Raw genomic sequence first — 23,745 nt, forward strand, 5'->3', positions numbered from 1 at the left:
TAACCCTTCTGAAACATTTTTTTTATTCAAAGACAATTTGAAGTGATATGATCAATAGGAAGTCCTAGATTATAACTAATACCTCTCATTACTTTATAAAAAATGAGTCTTCTCTTAATTGAATTTGATTGGTCACTTTACGTGTCATCTTGAAGATAGGAAGATAGCTAAGGTCCCTCATTTAAATGGACAACGATATTATGATATCTAACTACAATTTATTTGATTAAACATCTAAATAATTTTAGAATATATGTTTGACTAGGACTTACAGATATGAACAAGACAGAACAGATGAGTGTTTACTTTGAATGAACTGGAAATTATGTCGTTTAAATCTAAAGCTATGTTATGTGTACCAGGAAGATTTGTAAATTTGAGCGATGCTGCTATCTATGTATTAGAATTTAACAAATACCAATGAAATATATAGAGGACCAAAATAAACATGTGGACTTATGATTTTTTATACACACTAATTGGTTCTCTTGGTAGTTTCTTTACCATTCAATCAACATGTCTATGTTGTTAGATATAATCATAAATCAACACACAAATTATATAATTTACCATTTAAAGAGAAACTGTGCAAACAAAGTAAATATTTACCTTGGTAAATAAACATAGATACAAATTGCACTGAAATTTTTTTGCAGATCATGTTTATATACTAATTTGAATTACATCTATATAAAGTGAAACATTGTTTTGGAACCATGTGTGGGTACTTCCTGATTTAAACATTCTACTTTCCCATAGAAAGTACGCTAGGTAACCGTGCCTTCATACCTCTGTGTTTCGTGAAATTAGCTCAAACCCAAATCATTTATTGTATTCTAAACGTTCTTAGTCGATTCACTTGTTTTTATAATTCGTCGGTAGCTATATACATGTATTAGGTAAAAAAACAAAGTTTTATAATTCGTCGGTAGCTATATACATGTATTAGGTAAAAAAACAAAGTTTTATAATTCGTCGGTAGCTATATACATGTATTAGGTAAAAAAACAAAGTTTTATAATTCGTCGGTAGCTATATACATGTATTAGGTAAAAAAACAAAGTTTTATAATTCGTCGGTAGCTATATACATGTATTAGGTAAAAAAACAAAGTTTTATAATTCGTCGGTAGCTATATACATGTATTAGGTAAAAAAACAAAGTTTTATAATTCGTCGGTAGCTATATACATGTATTAGGTAAAAAAACAAAGTTTTATAATTCGTCGGTAGCTATATACATGTATTAGGTAAAAAACAAACTTTAAGTTAACACAAACATTTTCTATATTAAAACTACACAAAGACTCTAAGGAAAAACAAGATAATAAAATGTAACATAATTCGTTATGAGGAATGATGTAGATCACGTGTCTGATAAAAGAAACTGATATTACTTTTGATATTTTTCAAAAACGTTTATGATGTCTCAAAATGTTAAAGCATTTTTTTTTGCTGAAACAGATCAAATAATCAAATAATCAAAATGATTTCAAATTAATCAAATATATTTGATATTTAAATATATATATAAATCAGAGACAGTGATCTTATTGTTATAGAGTCGTCTTTTAAAACAAATCTTTGCGTTAAAACTGATATAACAAAAAATCAATATCGGCCCTGTCAGTATTATCTTAACTACTTCTCTATACCCAAATCTAATCTTCAAGTAAAAATAAGTTTACCTTGTTGAAATTACAAACAGATTGATTTGAAAATCCAGCGTGTTTGTTCGTAGTATAATTTAGAGAAACAAAATGTCAATGTAATCATAATTTTCTAAAGTAATAATGTTGCTTCTCATACTATTATTTTTGAATCCCGCGGAGGGTTTCAATTATGAAGCAGGATACGATCATCATTATACTTATTCGTCAACATCAGATACACTTGGGATGCACAATGTCACCACTGTACTGAAGGTAGGCATATGTCTTATAAAATATAGACCCAGTTCTTTGAATGTATTTTTTTTTTATAGAAAAATAAGATAAACTAGTAATATACTGGTGAAATGATTTCTTATTATGCCTCTATTTGTAATAGTTTTATGTGAAAAGATTCGTTGGTTTAAACTCTATACCTCGTGTATCCTTATTTTAAATCACTATTAAAATATTGAACATTTTTAATCAGATACAACAACAGATAGATGACAAGTCCTAGTACACAATAGCATTTATCATTGAAAAAAACACGTCTGTACAGTTATTCAATATCAATTGCTATTTCACCATCAGTATCTTGTACATGTATAATGGCCTTTAAAGGGTGTTTTCCTAGTTTCTAATGAATCTTACAAAATATATGGGGAGCTTTCAACATATAATAAGGTACTAAACAAATGCGATCAAAATTATTTAGAATGAGCTGATGAAGAAAGGTTAATTATATCTATAATAGAAATAAAAAGAAATTGAATTAATATGCTCTTATCCCATAAAAACATATTAATTTCAATTATTATTTTCATAATTACTTTTTTTACAATTACTGACAATCTTTGGATTTTTTTCGAAGGGTGAAAATCATTTTTTGAGATAATAAAACTTTAGTTTATCAAATAATGGTTTTAAAAATGACTGTACAGTAAACGTTCCTATTGTTTTCATGTAGCCAAAAAAAAAAAAAAAAAAAAAAACGGAAATGGTTAAATTTTATTTTTAATTTTTGACTATAGAGAAAGCATATCAGTTCTTTTTTAAAAAGTAATCATTAAACAAATGTGGACAAATTGGGACAAAACCAGTAGCTTTCAAAAAACTTATCTTTCATTGTTTTGGAAAAAAGAAAGATAATATAAACTCCATTTTTATAACGTGAAAAAATATAAGCCTTCTATCTTTAAGGACTATTTGTATATGTTAGCGGCAATAAGTGAAATTAGGCATTAAGCTTAAATCCTAGGCATTAAGCTAACGCCTAGGCAGTAAGTCTATTGCCTAAATGATGTTAGGCATTAGTCTTAAATCCTGAAAAATATGTGCAGGTATTAAGCTCAATGCCTAAAACTTAAATGCGAGTAAATAAAAGACATTTATTCATTTAAATAACAATATATTTGTTAAATAATAACATTATGAGAACTGGGGCCTGTTTATCGAAACTGTCCTAGGATCGATCCTTAAAGATATTACTAGGACAGAAATTATGATAAAATTAGGACCGACTTACGACATGTCTCAGCATGCACATTGAAGCTGTCCGAGGATTATTTTAGCTAGGATGTCCTAACCGCGTATTGACGTAAAAAATAGCAAATGAAAAAAAATTAATATTGTATCAAATTAAACCAACAACTTTAATTTAAAAACCGACTAAATATTAGAAAATAAACACCTATACTACGTTAATAGAACATATAAAATTGAGAATGGAAATGGGGAATGTGTCAAAGAGACAACAACCCGACCACAGAGCAGAAAACAGCTGAATGCCACCAATTGGTCTTCAGTACAGCGAGAAAATCCCGCATACGGATACATATGAATGCAAATACTGGGAAAATACTCACGCCGAACTAACTTAAATGCATGATATTGAGTTTGGGTGACTTATTTTAAGAAGAATATGCAACGTTATTCGTATTTATATAAATTGTCACTCCATATAATACACTTTAGTTTGGGTATTTTCTCGTTTCTTTTTAGTTCCGAATACAGAAGATCAACGAATCAGACACTGGTATAAAGTTCCATCAGTTGTTTGTAAAAAGTTTTGTTCAACATGCACAGAATGGTGAATGTAAGAACTCTTTTGTTTTACTTCATATTGAGTCAAGAAGAGTTGTTGGTACTTTTTCGTATTCGTGATTCATGGCAAAATAAAAGAATGTTTTACAAAATACTTGTCAAGCTTTAACAAATTGCTCCATAGTCTATCAAAGACTATCACAATTAAGCTTTCGGGAAACAGGGTAATAATTTTTATTTTACATCTCTTAAAAGTTAAGCGTGCAACTTTAAAAAGAGAGTCGGAAAATATAGTTTTCTGATTTCATATTATATGAGTTTGGATATATTGATAAAAAAAAGTATACAATTGCATTGCACATTTTAATCATGATTAAAATGAACTAGATAAGAATTGAATATTGTTTTAAGTTGCCTTGCAAAATCCGTTACATGCGCACCGGTTAAAGTTTATATTTTAGAAACACATGTCCTGCACACAATATCCTAATTGTTTCTTTCATCCAAATCTTGCACAATAAGGTTAATATAACGATGCATTTTATAAATATTTCGTCTTTGTTCTTTTAAGATTAGCTTTATATATTCATGGAAACCAGACAAACTTTTTCTTTAGCGTACCAAAAAAAATGATATGTATGTACGTCCCATTATTTATATTTTGTAGATGCTGACAATCCTTTCAAATGGGATCTTTCTAGGAGGTATGTGGTATACTAGTTTATTACATATATATGTATATGTGTTCGTGTTTGTGAAAATGCAGCGGTCTAATATGCATAATGTGTAGTTTTCAATTTAATGTTTCGTTTGCATTATTTTTTCGGAAAGTTTTTTTAAGATTTTTTTTTTATATCTAACAGTGAACTGAATTTCTGCTTTATATAAATGTAAAATGCTTTTTTAATAGAAAATAAATTTTTGAGCATTGATTTATTGACAAATGACCTTAATTATTTCTTTGTTTATTTAGAAATCTTCATTTTTTTTAAACTGCATAAATTGTTTATTTGTATGCATTCATTTAGTACTAAATGCGTGCGAACGTGTTGTATTTTCAGTTTTTTATTCGAAATGGAACCTGATGGTTTGGTTCATTTTATCCATTACCACAAAGAAGACAAGGACGAAATGGTCACTTTAAAGAAAGCTTTGGTTGGAACAATGTCAGCTAAATTCCAAGTAAAAGAATTAATATACATATGAAATTAATGAAAAATAATTCTGGAAAATAATGATTTAAAATTTGACTAATTGTAGTTAAAATCATGTCAATATGATCAGGGTTTAAGGCCATGTATTTGTTTTCAAGAGACAAACAAGAGGGTGATAAAAAACAATATTAAAGTATAGAATAAAGGAAACAACAAGGACACAAAGAAAAAAGACAAAGAAACAAAAATGTGTGGTCAACAAAACACTATACCGGAAACTATAAACAGTTACTTTGATTATTTCCAACAAAAAACAACTTTAAAATTATCCGGTAGGTTAAGCAGACCTTGATTTATAAGTAATATTGCATTTGTCGGATATTTCGTTGGAATAGAATTTCTGGATGACTGTTTTTATAAATATTTTTTTATAAGCGTGATAAACATTCACTTTTGTTCAAGGCAATACATTTTAAAAGCACAAACATTACAATTATATTACAGAGAAGCGATCACGAGACATGGATGTATTCATCAACAGAAAGAGATCATGGCGGTAATACAATTTTAGAAAAACATATTACTCATCATATTACACAAAATATTTGTATTGCAATTTCGTATACTAGTAACATTTCATCAAACCATATCATTCCAAAACATATATAGTATATCATTTAATTTTGGATAAAACGCGTCTTCTGATTGACTAACAGTGTTTTGTCTATCAGCTCATAAACATAATTTTATCATGTGACAGAGACGCCAACAACGTTTTTTGATGGTTTACCGCGGCTTAGAATTAAATTAAAAGGAAATACTTTTATATCTTATCTGTCTATTTGAAATAACATCAAAAATGTGGTTCACACTTTGAGATAACCATAAACAAACTCCAACCTCGTTCCAGGCTATCTTGACCATAAGTATGAAGGGAAGAAGACAGATACTGGATACACTCTGACACGTGAACATACCAGTTCCAAGACTGTTCTCAGAACACATACAAAAGTAAGTACCCTTTCTGGGACTATAGACAACTGTCATACAAGTGAAAGGTTTATGCAATTAGCTATAAGCCCATGTTTTACTCAACATTTCAGTCTTAGAATTAAAAATTCTACCATTTCAGAATAAGGCAGTTTTTGGTAGTTTTTTTATTCATTCGTTCCGTTGCTTGATTTAGCCGAACGTTTTATTTGTCAGGTTTAACGGACTTCTTTTTTCATAATTTATTTGTACTTAAGTATTTTTTTTTTATAATTTGTTTAAATGTGTTGTAACATTTATTCAAAAGAGTGACCTTTCCTTTGCTTTTTATTATTTAATTTTTCGGTAGAATTCTTATGTTTACAATGGTCTCTTGAATTACAGGTGATGCATATTGACCATTCTGATAATATCAAGGAAATAAAGGCTTTTGATAATATAACCATGAATGGTGATGCTCCTGTCTCACAACGCACTCTCGGGTATGTAATGTAATATGTAGGTGCCATACGCATAGGCTACTTCGCAAACTTCTTAAAAAATATCCACGTATAGAAGTAGTACTAGTCTGGTAGTATCTTCATACAGTAATTATATTAAGATTGATTGATTATTGGTTGCTGAATGTCCAGTGGTAAATATTTCATGCATGTTCAGGACGATAACAAGTTAACAATATATACAATAGGTAGGTCTTGTCATAATAGAAGCCATTGGGGAGGATGGTCGGGGAAATTTGGACTGCCACTGGAAAATGAGGGTATATTGGATAGGGACAGAAATTTTGCCTAGGGACCCTTATTATATTAAGGATCCGCGAGATAATCAAGTTCAGATTGTTGTCCCTTTTTGAGGGCAAATGTACACTGGAGAAAACATAAAGAGATACCATTGAGTCAATCAGAACCATAATTTGAAGAAAGATAGACATCATTATCGCGATTATGGTAAAAAGAAAAAGGCAAAAAAACACCAGTCGACAAATGCTCACTTATTTCATCAACAATCGGGGTTGACCTCATCATGTGCTCCGGTTTCTCATAAGTTTCTGTACAATTGGATAGATAAATGTATTTTATTTTACCCAATAAATCATTGGTACATAATCAGCATGCTCTATAACGCTAATACATTATAATATATGTTCTTCCTTGTGATCTTTGATTTAAGTTGGACCAACAAAATAAATAATGAGATGCTTATGACAGTAATGGCACAGTACAGACTTGGTTTTATATCTTAATGGTGTTACATATTTTCTGTTTTTTTTAAATTTTGTTGTGATTCAATTTTTCAATACCATGTTGAAAGGGTAAACGTGTGAATGTCTAAAAAAGAAAATGTTTCTAATTAAAAGAGGGCTTGCCCTATTCTTCCTATGGCCACTTTTGATCGAATTTGATTAAAAAGATGAACATTTGTAAAGAAAACACATAAAATCGGCGAAAAATGTTCCTAAATTTATCGAGAATCATCAAATCCGTGTATTCAATAAAAAAAATATTATGTTTTTGGTATTCATGCAATTATTTCCGTGTTCATATTGAAACATAATCAACGGGTAGCAAGTAGGTAGTAAAAAAAAATTGACGTTTCACGGCTTACATCGGGATAACGTTACGCTTTTTATCTATATTGTGGTCTTTTTCATATAAAACATCACTTTGAATGATCCAAGCATCGCCAGTAAAACTGCATTTACGACCGTGACATCGCCAATTGACGGCGGCAACTCTTCAACTACAGCTAGTACTGTTATTCTATAATATATGCTTAAACAACGGATAGCTGAATGCGGCCTTTTCACCTTTTCGCGTTTTTGCGTTTATTCCTAACACTTTGCAAACGCAAAATCGCGAAATCACGAAATCGGGAACATGATCGGGAAACTCGAGAAAGCGAAAAAGAGAAATTGGGAAATTGGGAAATCGGGAGATCTAAAAATCGAGAAAGCGAAAACGCGGCATCTAGAAATCTATTTCCCGTTTTCGCCTTCGCGTTTACGCGTGTTTGCTTAATTCGTTTCTCGATTTCTCAATTTCCCGATTTCTCGATTTCTCCGGATTTCTCAATTTCCCGATTTCTCGATTTCTCGATTTCTCAATTTCCTGATTTCTCTATTTCGATTGCTCAATTTCTCGATTTCGATTGCTCAATTTCTAGATTTCGATTTCTCGATTTTGCGTGAAGTTTTTGTGCTTACTTCATCATGTTCATAGGGTTGTTAAAGCGTTGATCGGGCGCACATTTTAGAATGAAGCGCTTCCACTCTTCATACAAAATGTACTTCGGTCAACGCTTTTACACCCCAATGAAGTTACAAAAAGAAGCATTCAATTCTTATATGTTATATGATTTTAATTTATAAACTCACTTAGGAAAGTGGTCCAAACCGGACCATGATCATAGTTAAAAGTTGACAGGTTTTTAGATGTACCAATTTATACAAAGTTAGACAACTCTTTTGTGGCGGGATTTTTAAAGTTGGGGAGATTGAGAGCTGAAGATTTTATTTGTTTCTTACAGTACACCTTTACCAGTAGACAGAGATATAAAAGTCTATTCTTCAGGAGGTAAAATCGTAATATAAGTGTTCTTTTTATCCCTTTTCAAAACCCATTAATTATGATAATGGCGTTTAAAACACTCAGAAAACAATCTAAAACAACCTTTTCTGAAATATCATGAAATATCAATATGGCCGTATTTACACCACAAATTTCAGTCTGAGTACACTGTGTCTGTGAGTATAGTCTGTATAGATAAAAAAAAAGAATGCATTTTAAGTAACATCCTACTAAACTTAGCTCGATTTTGCTATTAATTATATAATCTTTTATATATACAAAAAATCATGTTTTCTAATAAAAGGCACAGTCACTTAGACATGTTGGGTATATGTATGATACAGATATTTTTTGTTTATTTTTTTGTTGAATAAGATATTCAATTTTCTATATGTATAAATTATACTATAACTACGTATATATCACTACTGCAAGTAGTCTAAATACTGATAGTAACATGGGGTATGTCTCTGACATGTTGGTAAATTAGGTGAAACATGATCAGTATAGCTGTGGAACCGTAATTCTTACATCAGTGTCTTCCCTAAAAAGAATTTAATGCATGGTGGGTCTAAGGTGAATTTGGAATGCAAAGCGCAGCGTTGATTTGTAGAATTATTTTAATTACACTAGTGAAATGAATTGTGCATATATATGTCAAATTAAAACTTCACAAAAATCTGCAATACAGTGAACGAGTCAGGAACAGGTTCAGGCATGCCTGGATCCCAAAAGTTTTTTCTAAGGGCTCAGTAGACAATGGTAGAAACTTTTTAGGCTCTACTTCAGATAGGCAATAATAAATAATATGTTTGAAATACCTTATGCATGTAGCTAATGTTTCTGATTATGATGCACAGGCACTCGTCTCAGAAAAAAAATTCCTATATATACCTTTATAATTAACACAAGGTACTTAAATTGCGATTTAGAAAAATGTTAGCTGGTGGCGAAATTTCGTTATATATGTCGATTTCTCGGCTGTCAACCCCACTAAAACTTGTTATGTCATAAATCTAAATTGATTTATCTTCACAATGGTGTAAAACACGCCTGCTTTTGTTGTCGGAATCATCTGTAGCAATCCAACCCAAGTATGTCAATAGTAATTATTTTGTCTACCGGGGACTGTATCCATTGAAACTCAGGTGTAATTTTTTCCCCTATCTTCTGCAGACCAGATAAAAATGCACATCAAAATCCAGTTAAATTAAAAAAAAAATCTGAAACATAAACTATATATATATACAACTTTTATGTTTCTAGGTCAAGCCAGGCCTTGAAACCTTCCTAGATGCATTGGTTTGTCGAGTAGATTTTGTGGAGAAAACCCGACCATATGTTCCAATTCCTTTAGATACACCTTTACTTGACAAACACTTAGGCTTAAATTAAAATATTGTTTGTTTGCCCTTTACCGACCGACCCTATCAATTCGTTCCGCCTGAAAATCTTTTATTTGTATTTACCAGCAAGATTTTATTTTATTTTATTTTTTCGTTCCTACCAAAAATCTTATATTTGTATTTCCCGCTCAAAACTTTTTTACCGGAATCCTCGGGTTTTATCTTTACGTATAAGGTCCAAACCGTTTGGTATCACCTGAGCGTTTGACATGAACACTTGCATTTGAAGTTTCAACATGTTCAAAGCATTTGTTTGAAATCGATGTTGAACGCTTTCTGAAATCATGATATGAAGTACGTTACTCTGTACCTTTAAACTGAAAGAGCAGGGTTCATTTACAAAAAAGTTTGTTTGATACAAAAGTATAAACGTGTGTACAAACTAGTTTGTAAACGGACGTTGTATTCTATGTAGGGATGGCCTTTTGTGATCCGCATATCAGAATGATTATGTTAACGATGCCGCTAAATTATTTATATCTGACGTGAACCAAAAGTGACAAAACCCTGTAAAGTGGAGAATATCTGGCAGTAAAATCGCCAAGTTTTCCATACAGATCATTTATAAATGTGATGCAAAATATGTGACAATTGAGTTTTAAGTCTTATAGCATTTTTATTGGAAAAAAAAGCACACACGAAATTTGTAACACTCTACGGACTTTTTCTACTAGTAATATATGTCTGCCCGGACATTATCTTACCAGTACAAAGTTATCTCTTATATAATTTTTTTTCAAAACAAATAGTCCCAGCGGAAAACTTATTTGCAAAAACAAAACGGACAAAAAAATGACATTATGCAGATTTTGTATCTTTAAAATAAAATATTTTACCTACCTGCCTACCCATGACAAATAGTATACCAAGCCAAGTTATTTTTTTGAGGAAAAAAATAAAATATTTTACCTACCTACATGTACCTACCCTGTTTCAAAACATAGGGTCGGAAAAGGGCAAACAAACAATATTTTAATTTAGGCCTTAGCCCTAAATTAAAAAAAAAATATATCAGGAGGACACTGTTAAATAATGAAAATATTATGTGAAGGCATATATTATAGGACTATAAATAGTGATAGTTATAAATGTTATATATATAGCTTATGTTATGTTGGTCTTGTAGGATTTTTAATTGTAGTTCATTTATATATATTACAGAGTTTAGTATACATGGTATACGTCCAGTATCTCTGAAATAGTAAACATCTGATGAGATTCATTTTGATACTAAATTTTAGTTTATCTCACTTAAATATATTTGATGTTAATATCATAAATTATGAAATGAGATATAGATATATAACAACAGAGTGAGATATCAACTCAACAATGCACAAAAACTAAAGATACCTTAACATGCTTAAGTTCAAATATTTTGTATTGTAGATTTTCCAGGTATCTCAGCCACAGCTGAAACAAGAGTACATCTAACACTGAAAAGGTCTGTACATACATTTAAATCATGTCTGTTATGTTTAATGCATATTTTACTGAACAGATAGATATGTTATGTTAAATTAAAGATTAACATTTAAAAACATGAATTAGTGTACTTCAAAAGTGCATCATATTATCATGATTATACTCATACAGAATTTGGAAATTGCAATACACTGTAGTGTCAATAGGAGATATATAGAAATACAGCCTGGTCACGGCACCAAAATGTAGTGGCAATAGGAGATATATAGAAATACAGCCATTCAAGTCTACCATTTAAAAACATCTAAAATTACTTCCGCCCAAGCAGATGTCATTGATGTTCCCATGTAGACAAACAGAAGTACATTAACATAAGATTGAATTCACGCTATTTTCACAACATACACTTCATGTGCAATTCATTTATTTGTAGAATTTGGGATTGTCTGAAAATAAAACTTATTACTCAAACTAGACACAGTATTCCAACATTTCTTTTAAATTTACATGTTACAATGTACTCATTTTTTGTTCACTTCAAAGTTAGATATTTTATTGATCTGCAGTTAGAAATATGAATTGATGCCAGATGGAATAGACCATTAATGGCATCATGGAAGAATTGTAAATCTGACAGTATAAAAAAAAAAGAGTAAGCCTAATAACCTATATGAATCAGAGATTTTAATACATATCATACAAATCAACATGCAAGTTAAGATGTCGCACTATTAGTCTGTACCAGTTGGAACAATACAGATTATTCACTGTACATTTGTGTTGGTAATTTACTCTGAAGAATAATTGATTGGTTTACATTTCTTTTGATTTTTCAGGAAAGTTGATTCTAGTGATTCTGTCAGTGATGGTTTAGTTAGAGACAGTATAGTAGTAATTGAGGTAAATATCATTCTGATCTAAGTATCCTCCTCTACATACCCTTTTCTTCTATTAAAAAAAATTGACAAAACAAACAGCAAACCACAGCAGAATATATCTTAGCAAAAACAAAAATGACAGACACCGAGTGGACATCCAAAACTAACAATTTAAAGAGTACAATGTAACTGAAAATGTCATGGTAAAAAATGACAAAAAGGCCAAATAGTCCACATAACTCTAGATAGCAAACATATTTAATCCCCCATATTCTGTATGTATGTGCCTTTCCCAAGTCAGGAGCCTCTAATTCAGTGGTTGTCATTTGTTGCTGTGTTACATATTTACTTTTTGTTAACTTTTTTGTACATTAGTTAGGCTGTTAGTTTTCTCGTTATACCCCGCTTTAAAAAAGGGGGGTATACTGTTTTACCTCTGTCTGTTCTTCCGTCAGTCAGTCCGTCTGTCCCATGAAAATTTTTCGTCGCATTTTTCTCAGGAACTACAATACAAGGATTTCTGAAATTTGGTTTCAGGGTTTATCTAAGTCAGCTATACCGTGTGATGCGTTTTCAGATTGATCACTTGACAACTTCCTGTTTACCGAACACTTGTATGATTTTACACATGATAGCCAAGTTGAAAATTTTCGTCACATTTTTCTCAGGAACTACAATACAAGGATTTCTGAAATTTGGTTTCAGGATTTATATAAGTCAGCTATACCGTGTGATGCGTTTTCATATTCATCACTCAACAACTTCCTGTTTACCGAACACTTGCATATTTTTACACTATTAATATTATCCACTTGCGGCGGGGGTATCATCAGTGAGCAGTAGCTCGCAGTTTCACTTGTTTGAATTGTTTTACATTTGTGATTTCAGGGCCTTTTATAGCTGACTATGGGTTACAGCCTTTGCTCATTGTTGAAGGTCTTACATTGACCTATAGCTGTTTATGTCTGTGTCATTTTGTCTCTTGTGGAGAGTTGTCTCATTTCTGAAATGATAGAAAGTAAATTTATCTGAAGGTTTTCCTTTTCTTATCATATACCATGTACATGATTTATACACTTGTTTTATAGAAACCTCCAAAACCAACAACTTTAAAGGAGACAGGAGAAATAATCAAGGATTTAATCTCATGTGTGCAGAGACATGAAAATAAATGTAGGTATATTTGAATAAATATGATTTGTGTCAGATTGTCTTAATTTTGATTTGACAAACATGCATCAATAATCATGATAATGTAATTATTGAAGGACCTTTTGTCTGATTTTAAAACTATACTGTAAATTTTAAAAATATTTGAATAAGCTCTCGTCGCGATAAAGCCTTTTTGTGCTCATGCGGCGTAACACAAACACCAATCAAGCATGATAATGTATGTGAAGATAAGGCAAATAACAAATTGAAATTTAAACATAGATTTTACATCTTTGTTCATTGATATACAATGTTTTGCATGATTATCATGATTATAGATATGATTAAATATTGACATTTTTAAATTCAACACTTGCAAAACTTAGTTAAGGCCAAACATAATTTTACGTCAACAGATAGTACTTAATTTAGTTCTTTTTTTTTTTACAGATGCACCCAACAGAACACATTGTGTCAGGAACCTTACACGGGAGGTGGGTAAGCTGGACCAGGAGAGTTTTCTACAACTGTCTCACTCAGCCTTAAATAAATCATGTGATATCTCTGATATCAAATGTCTGGAGGAGAGATATCTCATGATAGATGTGATATCTCAGATGAGATCCAATGCATCACAACAGATTCTTGTAGATTATGTCTTAGAGAGGAATACCAGTGTAGAGGAAGTCAGGAGATGTCTTATTCACAGTATAGCTACGAAACAACCTATACCTGTAAGTAATGATTATTAGGTTGTCTGCATATTGATATTGTAATACATCAGCCTGAAGCTACAAAATGAACCTCTTTGTTGAGGTGGTACTTAACACTACAGGGAGATAACTCTTTAAAATCAGCCAAATGTTTAATCACATTGTATTGTTAAGGAAATAAAAAGCTTCTCAATGATCAAAATTAGTGTTTGTCAAACTGCTATGTATCCAACCAATTTTTCCAAGAAAGTGATTAGTTCATTTGCTTTGAAATTTTTATATTTTTTTTAAGGGGTCAAAGTTATATTTTGTCAAAATTTTATGAAAATTAAACGAGCCAAATTTAAATTAATATTAATCAAGGTGTTGGGTACCAACTTAAGTAAGCGCAGAATTGTGAACAAGTTCAAAAGGCTTGATTTAAGAATGGAATGCTTCTTCTTGTAAATTTATTGGGTTGTAAAGGCATAGACCGAAGTACATTTTAAAAATTGTGGAAATGTATGTCATCATGAAAGTTACATTTTATTTGGAAAATGACGTGAGATTGCTGTTAGCCAATCAAAATAATGTATCATGATGAAACATGTGTTTAGTGAAACATGATGAAATTGAATTGTGATGAGCATTTTATAATATAAATAAGACAAATTCCTGAAACCTGCACTTTCTATCAAGTATTTATTAACAGTTGATTAATGTGTTAAACAAATTGGGTTTGTTGACCATTATATCTTATTTTTTGCAGAGCCTTGTACAAGCAGTAGAACATTTATGTCTTGGAAAGAATCACTCATTTCATGGTAATGTAGTTTAAAAAGATGTAAATTAAAAGAAATGAATAGATATGAATTAGGATGTGTGGTGTATAATTAAATTAGTCATCAACCAAACAACAAATTTTAAAATATGGATAAAGACAACTACTAAATGAGCATTTCATTTAGGAATCACTCATTTTCCCTTTTATACATATGCTCAGACAAACGATCAAAATGTTACTTAAAAAAAACAGATTTATGAAAAAACATATTTTAGGAATTTTTCAGAATGACAAGAACAAACAAATGAAAACATGACAATTTGAAATTCTTGCCACAACATATCATGAAGTGTATTTTTTAAAAGTACTTTTACGTTTTTTAAAAGAATCAATAATTCTTATAACAATATGTTTTGTCTCTTTTGAACAGGTAATAACAATATGACCTTGACACAAAAAAGAGCCTGTCTTACCCTAGGAGCTCTGGCTAAGAACCTCAAAGACATTGATAATGATACAGAAGCTCAAAGAATAATAGAAAAGTTTGAGACCTGGCTAGGAATGCATAATGAAGGTACAGATGAAATTACAGTTATATTTCATTCTAGCAGTAAATGTTAATTGATTAAGATGTATTCAATATTGTCTGTACAATACATTTGAGGTTCATTTCTCATATTCAAATATTTAATTGCCATATATTTCAATTTTAAACCCCCTTAAGCAGTCAGAGATATAACTCTATAGGGTTATTACAGAAAATAACTTGCGTGTGTTATTACAGATACTTTTCCTTAAATTTTCTAAATCTGTAATAACATATGTTTGTTATTTGTAAAATTATTTAATCTATAGTGGACTCTAGGGAACTCTTGAGACTTTGCGCAGAAACTAAATGCATAGCCTTGATAATTAATTTTTAAATGGAATTAATACATTTTTGATTAACCATGGTTAATCAATGAGACAAGGCTATTTAGGAATTACCTTAGCTGTGATAACAAGGCTTAGTTATTAAAGGAATGTAACTTATTATATAAGACACTTGGGAATTACTGAGAAACTTGCGCAGAACCTCATTACATGCTCTGGTCATTATTTCTTACAATAAATAAAAATACATTGTAATTACGCATGATTTATGTCTGAGCAAATGCTTTGAAGTGATATAGAGAAGCTGTGATAACACCCTTTAGTTATTACAGGCATATTTTTTCTGTAATAACATATAGGTGTACTATTCAAAATTGGAATACTATGAACTGTTACATCTTTCAATAGTTAAGTATACATAAAGACAATAGTAATATCAATAGAACTTGTATACATTTTAACTAAACATATGAAGTATATTGTCCCTTTGAAACATGTAACATACGTATGTTATCACATTTCTTTGATTTTTTAGTCCACAATAACAAATGTATGTTATTTTCCTGTAATAACCCTATAGAGTTATATCCCTGACTGTTAAGCATCTGGTTGGCTTGGCTATGTTTGGTGTACATGAACTAAGAAAATATCTACTTTTTGACACTGTTTTACTTGTATAGATCAATAAATGTTTCAACAATTATGGATGAGCATAAAATTCGAAGTCTTTCCCTATCATTGGGTAAAAGGCAAAAATTCTATAAAAATTAAGTTTTCTTGCATAATATCCATGAAAGTCTCTCATTTTGTCCCTCATTGTTTTTAATCACGTCTGAAAAACTTTCTGAATATTTTGTTAATCAAGTTATGATTTTGATAAATATTTTAGCGGAGTTTATAGAAATAGTAAAACCAAGAGAGAGACGATCCCTAGGTAGAAAGTACCACGACAGAGACAACCATGTCGCCTTGAAGAGATCACTTGTACATGTTCTGGGGAACGCTGGCCATCCTAGATCTCTCCAGCATATCACATCTTATATGGAGCTGAATAAAGCCAACCCTGAGTTAAGGAGAGCTGCTACCCAGGCTCTAAGACATTTTACTTGTAACGAGGTAATATTACAATGGTTTACATATGAGGTTATTCATATGACAATCAAACAAAAATATCGCAAGACTTACATTGCAAGTTTTGACTGGTAGATTGGCCGCTGCTCTTTTTTTAGCTGTTGAATTACAGACGTAAAAGAAAGGGTATGTTGGGGATGCTGATGAAACTTGAAATAATCTTTGTGTTTCTGTACCAAAATCTACTATTTGGAAGAGTTATCTCCCTTAACAATCCAGTCATAATAAAATGGAAGTGAAGGTTTTTAACCGGATTTTTGTGACAGAAATGTCGGTTATTGATTTGGGGATGTAAGGTGGCTGGCTGGTTGGTCGGCGGACGGGCAGCAGCCAAATGTTGTCTGCATTTACTCATGAACCGTTCCACCAAAGCTTTTAAAATTTTAATATGTTGTTACTAACAACAAAATGAAGGTCAAGTTCATAATGACAATTTTGACTTTTACTGTTCTTATGGTTCTTGAAAGATTGAAAAATGGCGCTCCAGTCCTGTCTGCATTTACTCATCAACTGTTCAACCAAAGCTTTTAAAATTTTAAGATGTTGTTACTGATGACAAAATGGAGATCAAGTTCAATAATGACGATTTTGACTTTTACCATTCAGGAGTTATGGTTCTTGAAAATTAAAAAATGGCGTTTCAAGTCGTTTCCGTGTATTTACTCATGAACCGTTCAACTAAAGCTTTTCAAATTTAAATATGTTGTTACTGATGACAAAATTTAGGTCCAGTTCAATAATGGCGATTTTTACTTTTTCTGTTCAGGAGTAATGGTTCTTGAAAGATGGAAAAATTGTGTTTCCAGTCATGTTGTTGCATTAACTCATGAACCAATTAATCAAAGCTTTAATGGCAAGGCTTCCAAAACGTTCATATGTTTCGGACATTTGTATAATGTCTGGTAAAAGTCCGGCTGGTCAAAGCATGAAACGGTCATCTACTTTTTGGTTTTTAAGGCTTTCTTAAGAGACGGTCATTTTAACTTAATTCTCAATCTTTTTGACCCAACAATTTGCCACACATTTCTGATCATAAAAGTGTCATGATCATTAATTACTATCAAAACAACCCGTACTTCAATACTTTCTTATTTTAATCAAGGCTAATTAGTTGTTGGACAGCTGAAATCTACCTGTTCAGGTGACAGGTAAACTATTTTCAGTACCTGACATCGTATAAATTGATCGGTCTATATATTCAAAGTTATTTTCTTACATTTCAGCGGTTTGTATCGCATTGATTTAGTTCAACAGATTAAAATTATAAGAAATTAGTTTTTAAACATGATTTGATGAAAAATTAAAAAAGGTTTTAAATGAAATATCGTAAGAACTACGTTGTACATGTATGAACTAGAACATGTGTGCGCATGTGCGCAGGTGGGAAATTTATTATATTATGCATCCTACATTTCTTCAAAAATGCTAAAGTTATCATTGATATCTGTATCTAACGTTCATTTCAAGTATTTTGTCAAAGAAATAACGTTGAAAGAGCTTCTTCACCATCAGTCATGCTTTCTAAACATACACAGATTTTACGTACCGGTATCCGTTTCTGGTCCATGTTTTACCATTGTCAAGTCAACATCCGGTATAAGAAAATGTGATTTAAAAACGAAAGTAAAGTTTTTGAAAACGTCATTTTGCACAAATAAAGAGTCTAAGGCAGATATGAGCACGCTGATGTGCACACTTGGAATGATGCACTACCAATTTAACAGTTTACATCAGAACATCAAATTCATATCAAAGTAAAGTTTAATATTTTTTCTTTTAATCTAATGTTAATCACTGGGATGGCCATCTGATTACCATAATTGCCTTTTATAACTTAGTCTTAAGGGATTAAAATCGAGATCAGATATGAAATGTCTGACTGGCTCAAATATTGTTTGGAAGCCCTGAGTTATGGTCCTTGTGATATTAAAAAATGCCAGGACACAAATAAATGTTAATAAATCCAGTTTTCTGTCGCTCTGACAGCCTCTTGTTATATCAATAGTATGCTTATATTATGCAAGGCTGCTCTTTTATTAAACAGCATATTTTATTTTTATTTATATCTGCATTTTTTATCCTTAGTGTAAAGCTCAATGTTCAGTCTATTTTACTATTTATGTATATATTTCAGAGTGCTGCTCATCTATTGAGATCAACTTTATTTGACTCTGAAGATGTAGTCAGACATAGTGCCTATGAGATTTATGTAGAACACCCTGAAAGTAAACAACTGACCAAAGAGCAAGAAGATGCAGTGCTAGCGTAAGTTTACTTTTCGTGACAAACATCTTTTATTTTATATTCTCATTATATGCTCTTTTTGTTTGCTTTTCAGTTGTAAGCACTAGTATAGAATTTATGCTTTCTGGGTCATATTTCAAAAATGTACACCAAAATGTTGTAATTATTGAAGATCGGGGTTTAAATGACACTAGATATCTAACAAAATGTTATATACCCCTGCATTAAAAAAGTTGGGGTATACTATTTCTTGTCTGTCTGTTTGTCCATCCATCCGTCCCATGAATATTTTTTCGTCACATCATTCTCCAATCTACAGCATCTGATTATAAGGATTACTGAAATTTTGTTTCAGAATTTATATAAGTCAGCTATACTGTGTGATGCATTTTCAGATTTATCACTCAACAACATCCTGTTTACAACCACTTGTATCATTTACACATGATAGTCAAGGTGAAAATTTCGTCACATTTTTCACAGGAACTACTATCATGACTATACAATAATTTCGTTTGGTTTCAGACTAAATATAATTCAGATATACTGCATGATGCTTTTTCAGATTCATCACTTTTAATAACTTCCTGGGTGGACTGAGGTATCATCTGACAGTAAGTTACTGCTCACAGTTTCACTCGTTATTGATCTTTTCATTACAGACAAAAGTACACATACCCAATGATCACAAGAGTAAGACGAGGAACTCTAGCAGACATTCTGAAGGCATTAAGTTTCCATCTTGGCATGCCAAAGTTTGACTGGAGTAAGACAGTTGGCAGTAAGAAGTTAGGAGCATCCTTTGGATTCAGAGAGGAAAACTTTGTAGACTTACATCTAGGTATGGTACATATAGATTCTACTGCAATTGAAAGTAGGTGACAATATTTCTCCAAGTGGAGTAGTTGAATGTTGGATTTTCAACATTGAAATGATGATCTGGGAAACCAAATAATTATGCGTCCTATATTTTTCTCATCTATTAAAATTTTGAAGAATGATGTATGATGATTAGTTATTTAATTTTTTTTTTATTCATCTTCATGGTCAATATTTTACTTTGATATGTTCAATTTCATCTAGGCAACGAAAAAAACAAATATATTCTACTTTAGGAAAATATTTTCTTCTTTTTCAGAGCCATTCAAAGGAAAGTTTGAATTGAAAGTAGATAACTTGGCTTTTGCTGAAGTAAATGTTGGTCTCATTGGCATGAAGTTTGACATATTTAGAGTGTCTCTTTGTTACAAGAAAAAAGTCCAATACAATCTCAATATTTTGAAGGTAAAGAGTTTTTTAGAACTGAAAAACTGACTGTAGATTCATATATTTTAATGTTTATCAATTTTCTACTAGGATAAAAGTTGCTTATCTTCAAGGGTACCTTTTTTTTGGTTGTGTCTTTTTTTTTGGGGGGGGGAGGCTTTATTAAACTATAGACTATCTCATGACGATCATTTTTTTATATGGAGGCAACCTGAGTCCCCTTAGAGAACCACTGACTTTTGGTAGGAAAACTTATAATCATTGTCGATATAGATTGGAGAACAGGGCAACTGCAATGTGCAAGATTCTAACTCACAACCTCAGTGTTAACAAGCTAGCAAAACAGTAGTTGGTCACAAGGCCCCTGTCATATTTGAATTTCTTTAAGTATTGTTGTTGCCTCGTACAGACAGAAAATGGCATTCAACAAAAATTAATGAATCATGTAGTAATCAATCAATCAATACAATACATTTATAGTACATGTGTTACTGGGTAATTTCTTTTTTTAGGACTTTGGTTTTGATGACATCCAGAACATAGCTTCAGCCTTTGACAGACTTTTCCACAAGATTATAGATCCTATCGTAGAAGCTGTTAATGTTATAAAGGAGCTTATTGAGATGGTGAAAGATATGACATTTGTTCAACTTGTCAAGGAAATCATACAAATATTTAAAAATCTTCCAAATATAATTCACAAAATAGTTGAGTCAGTAGTCGCAGCATATAATAAACTGATTGATTATGATGGCTATCCGTTAATTGACAGATTCAAGAAAGTGATTAACAGAGTAACGAACTTCATCACCGATGTAAAGTCTGATGTGTTAGGATTTTACCATGTAAGTGAACTGTTTAACAACATGTCTGTCAGCCGTTGAGGAATGTTGAGTAAAATAAAATTGAAGTTGAATATTTATGAAGTGTAGATAAATTTAAAAGTTATTTCAGGTTCCAAAAAGTCTCTCCTTATTTAGAAAAAAAACAAATCTTGTTATAAAATATATAAAGTTGATTATTGTTAATTCAGAAATTGCATGCTTTTATTATTGCAATTTTGTCATTTTAGACTAAACTGCGATTTCAATTTTTGCGATATTGAGAAAATGCAAGTTTAAATCATTGCAGTTATAACCCTGTCACATTTTTCGCAATTATAAAAATATTGTAATAATTTCTGAATTTACAGTAATCAGAATCTAATTCTGGACATTGAAATGTTAAAACCATAAATGTAATGTATTGTAATGTCATGTCATCATATAGTCAAGGGGAGATAATCAAAACAAAAATTATTCAAATATTTTATTTGTAGGTGAGGAACAGCAAATATGGTTTTCAGGGCTACTTTTAACCTAATATTGTTATAATAAAACCGTTGTAAAGATAGTTTAAAGTATTGTTTGTTTCAATGTAGTAGTATACAATGCATATTGTGTATTATAGAGTATAGCAGATGTAATGACAGTTATATGAGAGAAGGATTTATTTTGATTAAAGATATCTGGTTTTATTTGTTTAAATGTAGTTATGTTATGGAATATTGTATATTATAGAGTATAGCAGATGCAATGACAGTAACTCTACCATTTGTGGCCCATGAGATGGGAGAAGGATTTATCTTAATTAAAGACAGCTGGAAATTCTGGGAAAATCCTGTGCAATCATTTAATGGCATTGAAATGGCACTTCTCAAGTAAGTACACAATGAATACAGTATTATGAGGGGTTCTTCTCTAGTATTCTATACAGACATATTATAAAAGTGGCAATGTGCATATATGGTGGATTCATTTATTTTCTTGGGTACCAATTTTCATGGATATTTGATTTCGTGGTTTTCCAAAAGTCAGCAATTAATCATACAACAAAGGAGTAAGTTCGGTAAGGGCCATATATGGCCCCAATTATAAAGTTCATAGTTACAAGGTAATACATGTTTAAAGTTGCCCTAAAGACATGTTAGAAAGTTAAACAGAACTGTTTTTGTCAAAGTTTAATTCGAACACGTTGATTTTTACATCCAAAAAAGGTCAAGATAAGGGATTTTGGTGAAATGTGACAAAATCAGCTAGATTTCAACCAGATAAAGGACCAGGAAACATAGAGCGCAGGCGTCGACAAGCTTAATATTCAAATAAGACATGTGAAATGTCTTCACAAACATTATTTTAAAAGATCTTTGTTGTCGACGTATGCGCTCTATGTTTCCTGTCCAATAATCTATGGAAATTCTACCATTTTCGTTGATTTTTTTGTAAATCAATATGAGTACAACTTGTGACGTCATAATGAAACGCAGAAACGTAAAATTTTCAACAAAATGGGTTATATCCTAGCTAGTCAATGTAAATTAGCTATAATTTACCGTGATATTGGTTGATAAATACGAATTTTAAATTTACACTAAAAAAGGGGGCCATTTTGGGACTTTTTCGAACATACTCCTTTGCCATTCATTAAACATTAAAATTTGTGGTTTCCATGAACCCACAAAATCCATGAATAATACTGAATCCACAATAGTCTGTAATGAAGTGCAAGCATCAGTACTACACTGTCAAGGTGTTAGTTGCCTCAGTTTAGGAACCTTGAATCAAATAGAAGTAAAATGTTTTACCTCATAGAATAAACATAAAATAAAATGATAGCACTCCCTGAAAAAAATGTATTTTTGGATGAACAGATATGATAGAAGTGCAAGCTAGTATTTAATAGGATGATATTTATTGACATGGAACATTTTAAAAAACAATGAAATTAAGTTTTGTTGCATAAATTCCAAATTAACTCTCCTAAATTTGCAGTTTTATGTGGAATTGAATATGTATTAATTTTCAGGTTTAAATTAGCTGTTGCAACCTTTATTGAAGCCAAGAATACTATAATGGGTTCCTGTTTCTTTGCTAAAGGTATGATTGAGTTATAATAACTTTGCTTTGAACAAAATATATACTATAAAATGCTGTATTTTGCCTGTATAGGTTATTTGACTAAAAGAGCCAGTTGGACATTTTTGTCATTAAGATGTATCTAGATATATATGTATATATAAAATAAGTATACTTAATATGTCTAAATAAGTAAAAACTCTACGACAGATAGAGTAAGTATATATGAAGTGAGCCACTAGAGATCTATCGAGACACTTTAAAATCATGAGTTTGAGGACAGACATTATTGATAAAGGGGAAGATATTACATAAAACATTGAAAAGAAAACTAGAGTTAAGAGTACCACAAATCCTTCTAAAAAAAGTAGTGAACACAGTTTCATTGGATGGTCAACTGTTTGTATTCCATTATTGACACAGAACCTATCTTGTTTTTATACCCCATTTATGGGCATTATGTTTTCTGGTCTGTGTGTCCATTCTTCCGTCTGTTCGTTCGTTCGTTCGTTCTGATTCAGGTTAAAGTTTTTGGTCAAAGTAGTTTTTGATGAAGTTGAAGTCCAATCAACTTGAAACTTAGCACACATGTTCC

The 23,745-nt window shown here is 31.2% G+C and overlaps 2 protein-coding genes across 2 annotated transcripts in view; both read left to right on the forward strand.

Annotated features, from left to right (window-relative positions):
• Positions 1-1,734: 1,734 nt before the first annotated feature.
• Positions 1,735-19,015, forward strand: LOC139526726 (uncharacterized). Its single transcript, XM_071321890.1, has 16 exons — positions 1,735-1,924; positions 3,653-3,746; positions 4,362-4,398; positions 4,756-4,876; positions 5,353-5,404; positions 5,759-5,859; positions 6,223-6,320; positions 8,365-8,411; positions 11,201-11,255; positions 12,073-12,136; positions 13,203-13,287; positions 13,717-14,000; positions 14,728-14,782; positions 15,173-15,316; positions 16,505-16,731; positions 18,881-19,015. Exons 1-16 carry the CDS (start codon positions 1,793-1,795, stop codon positions 19,013-19,015), a joined length of 1,731 nt encoding a protein of 576 aa, XP_071177991.1. The 5' UTR covers positions 1,735-1,792.
• A 643-nt stretch (positions 19,016-19,658) lies between these two features.
• The window catches only part of LOC139528806 (uncharacterized), a 53,160-nt gene continuing 49,073 nt past the window's right edge, over positions 19,659-23,745 (forward strand). Inside the window, exons 1-5 of the mRNA XM_071325011.1 lie at positions 19,659-19,831; positions 20,129-20,274; positions 20,769-21,101; positions 21,816-21,955; positions 23,101-23,171. Coding sequence (XP_071181112.1) covers positions 19,672-19,831; positions 20,129-20,274; positions 20,769-21,101; positions 21,816-21,955; positions 23,101-23,171 — 850 coding nt within the window. The 5' untranslated portion in view covers positions 19,659-19,671. The remainder of the gene's footprint in view (positions 19,832-20,128; positions 20,275-20,768; positions 21,102-21,815; positions 21,956-23,100; positions 23,172-23,745) is intronic.

This window comes from Mytilus edulis, chromosome 6, assembly GCF_963676685.1.
Source record: "Mytilus edulis chromosome 6, xbMytEdul2.2, whole genome shotgun sequence".
Taxonomy (NCBI): domain Eukaryota; kingdom Metazoa; phylum Mollusca; class Bivalvia; order Mytilida; family Mytilidae; genus Mytilus; species Mytilus edulis.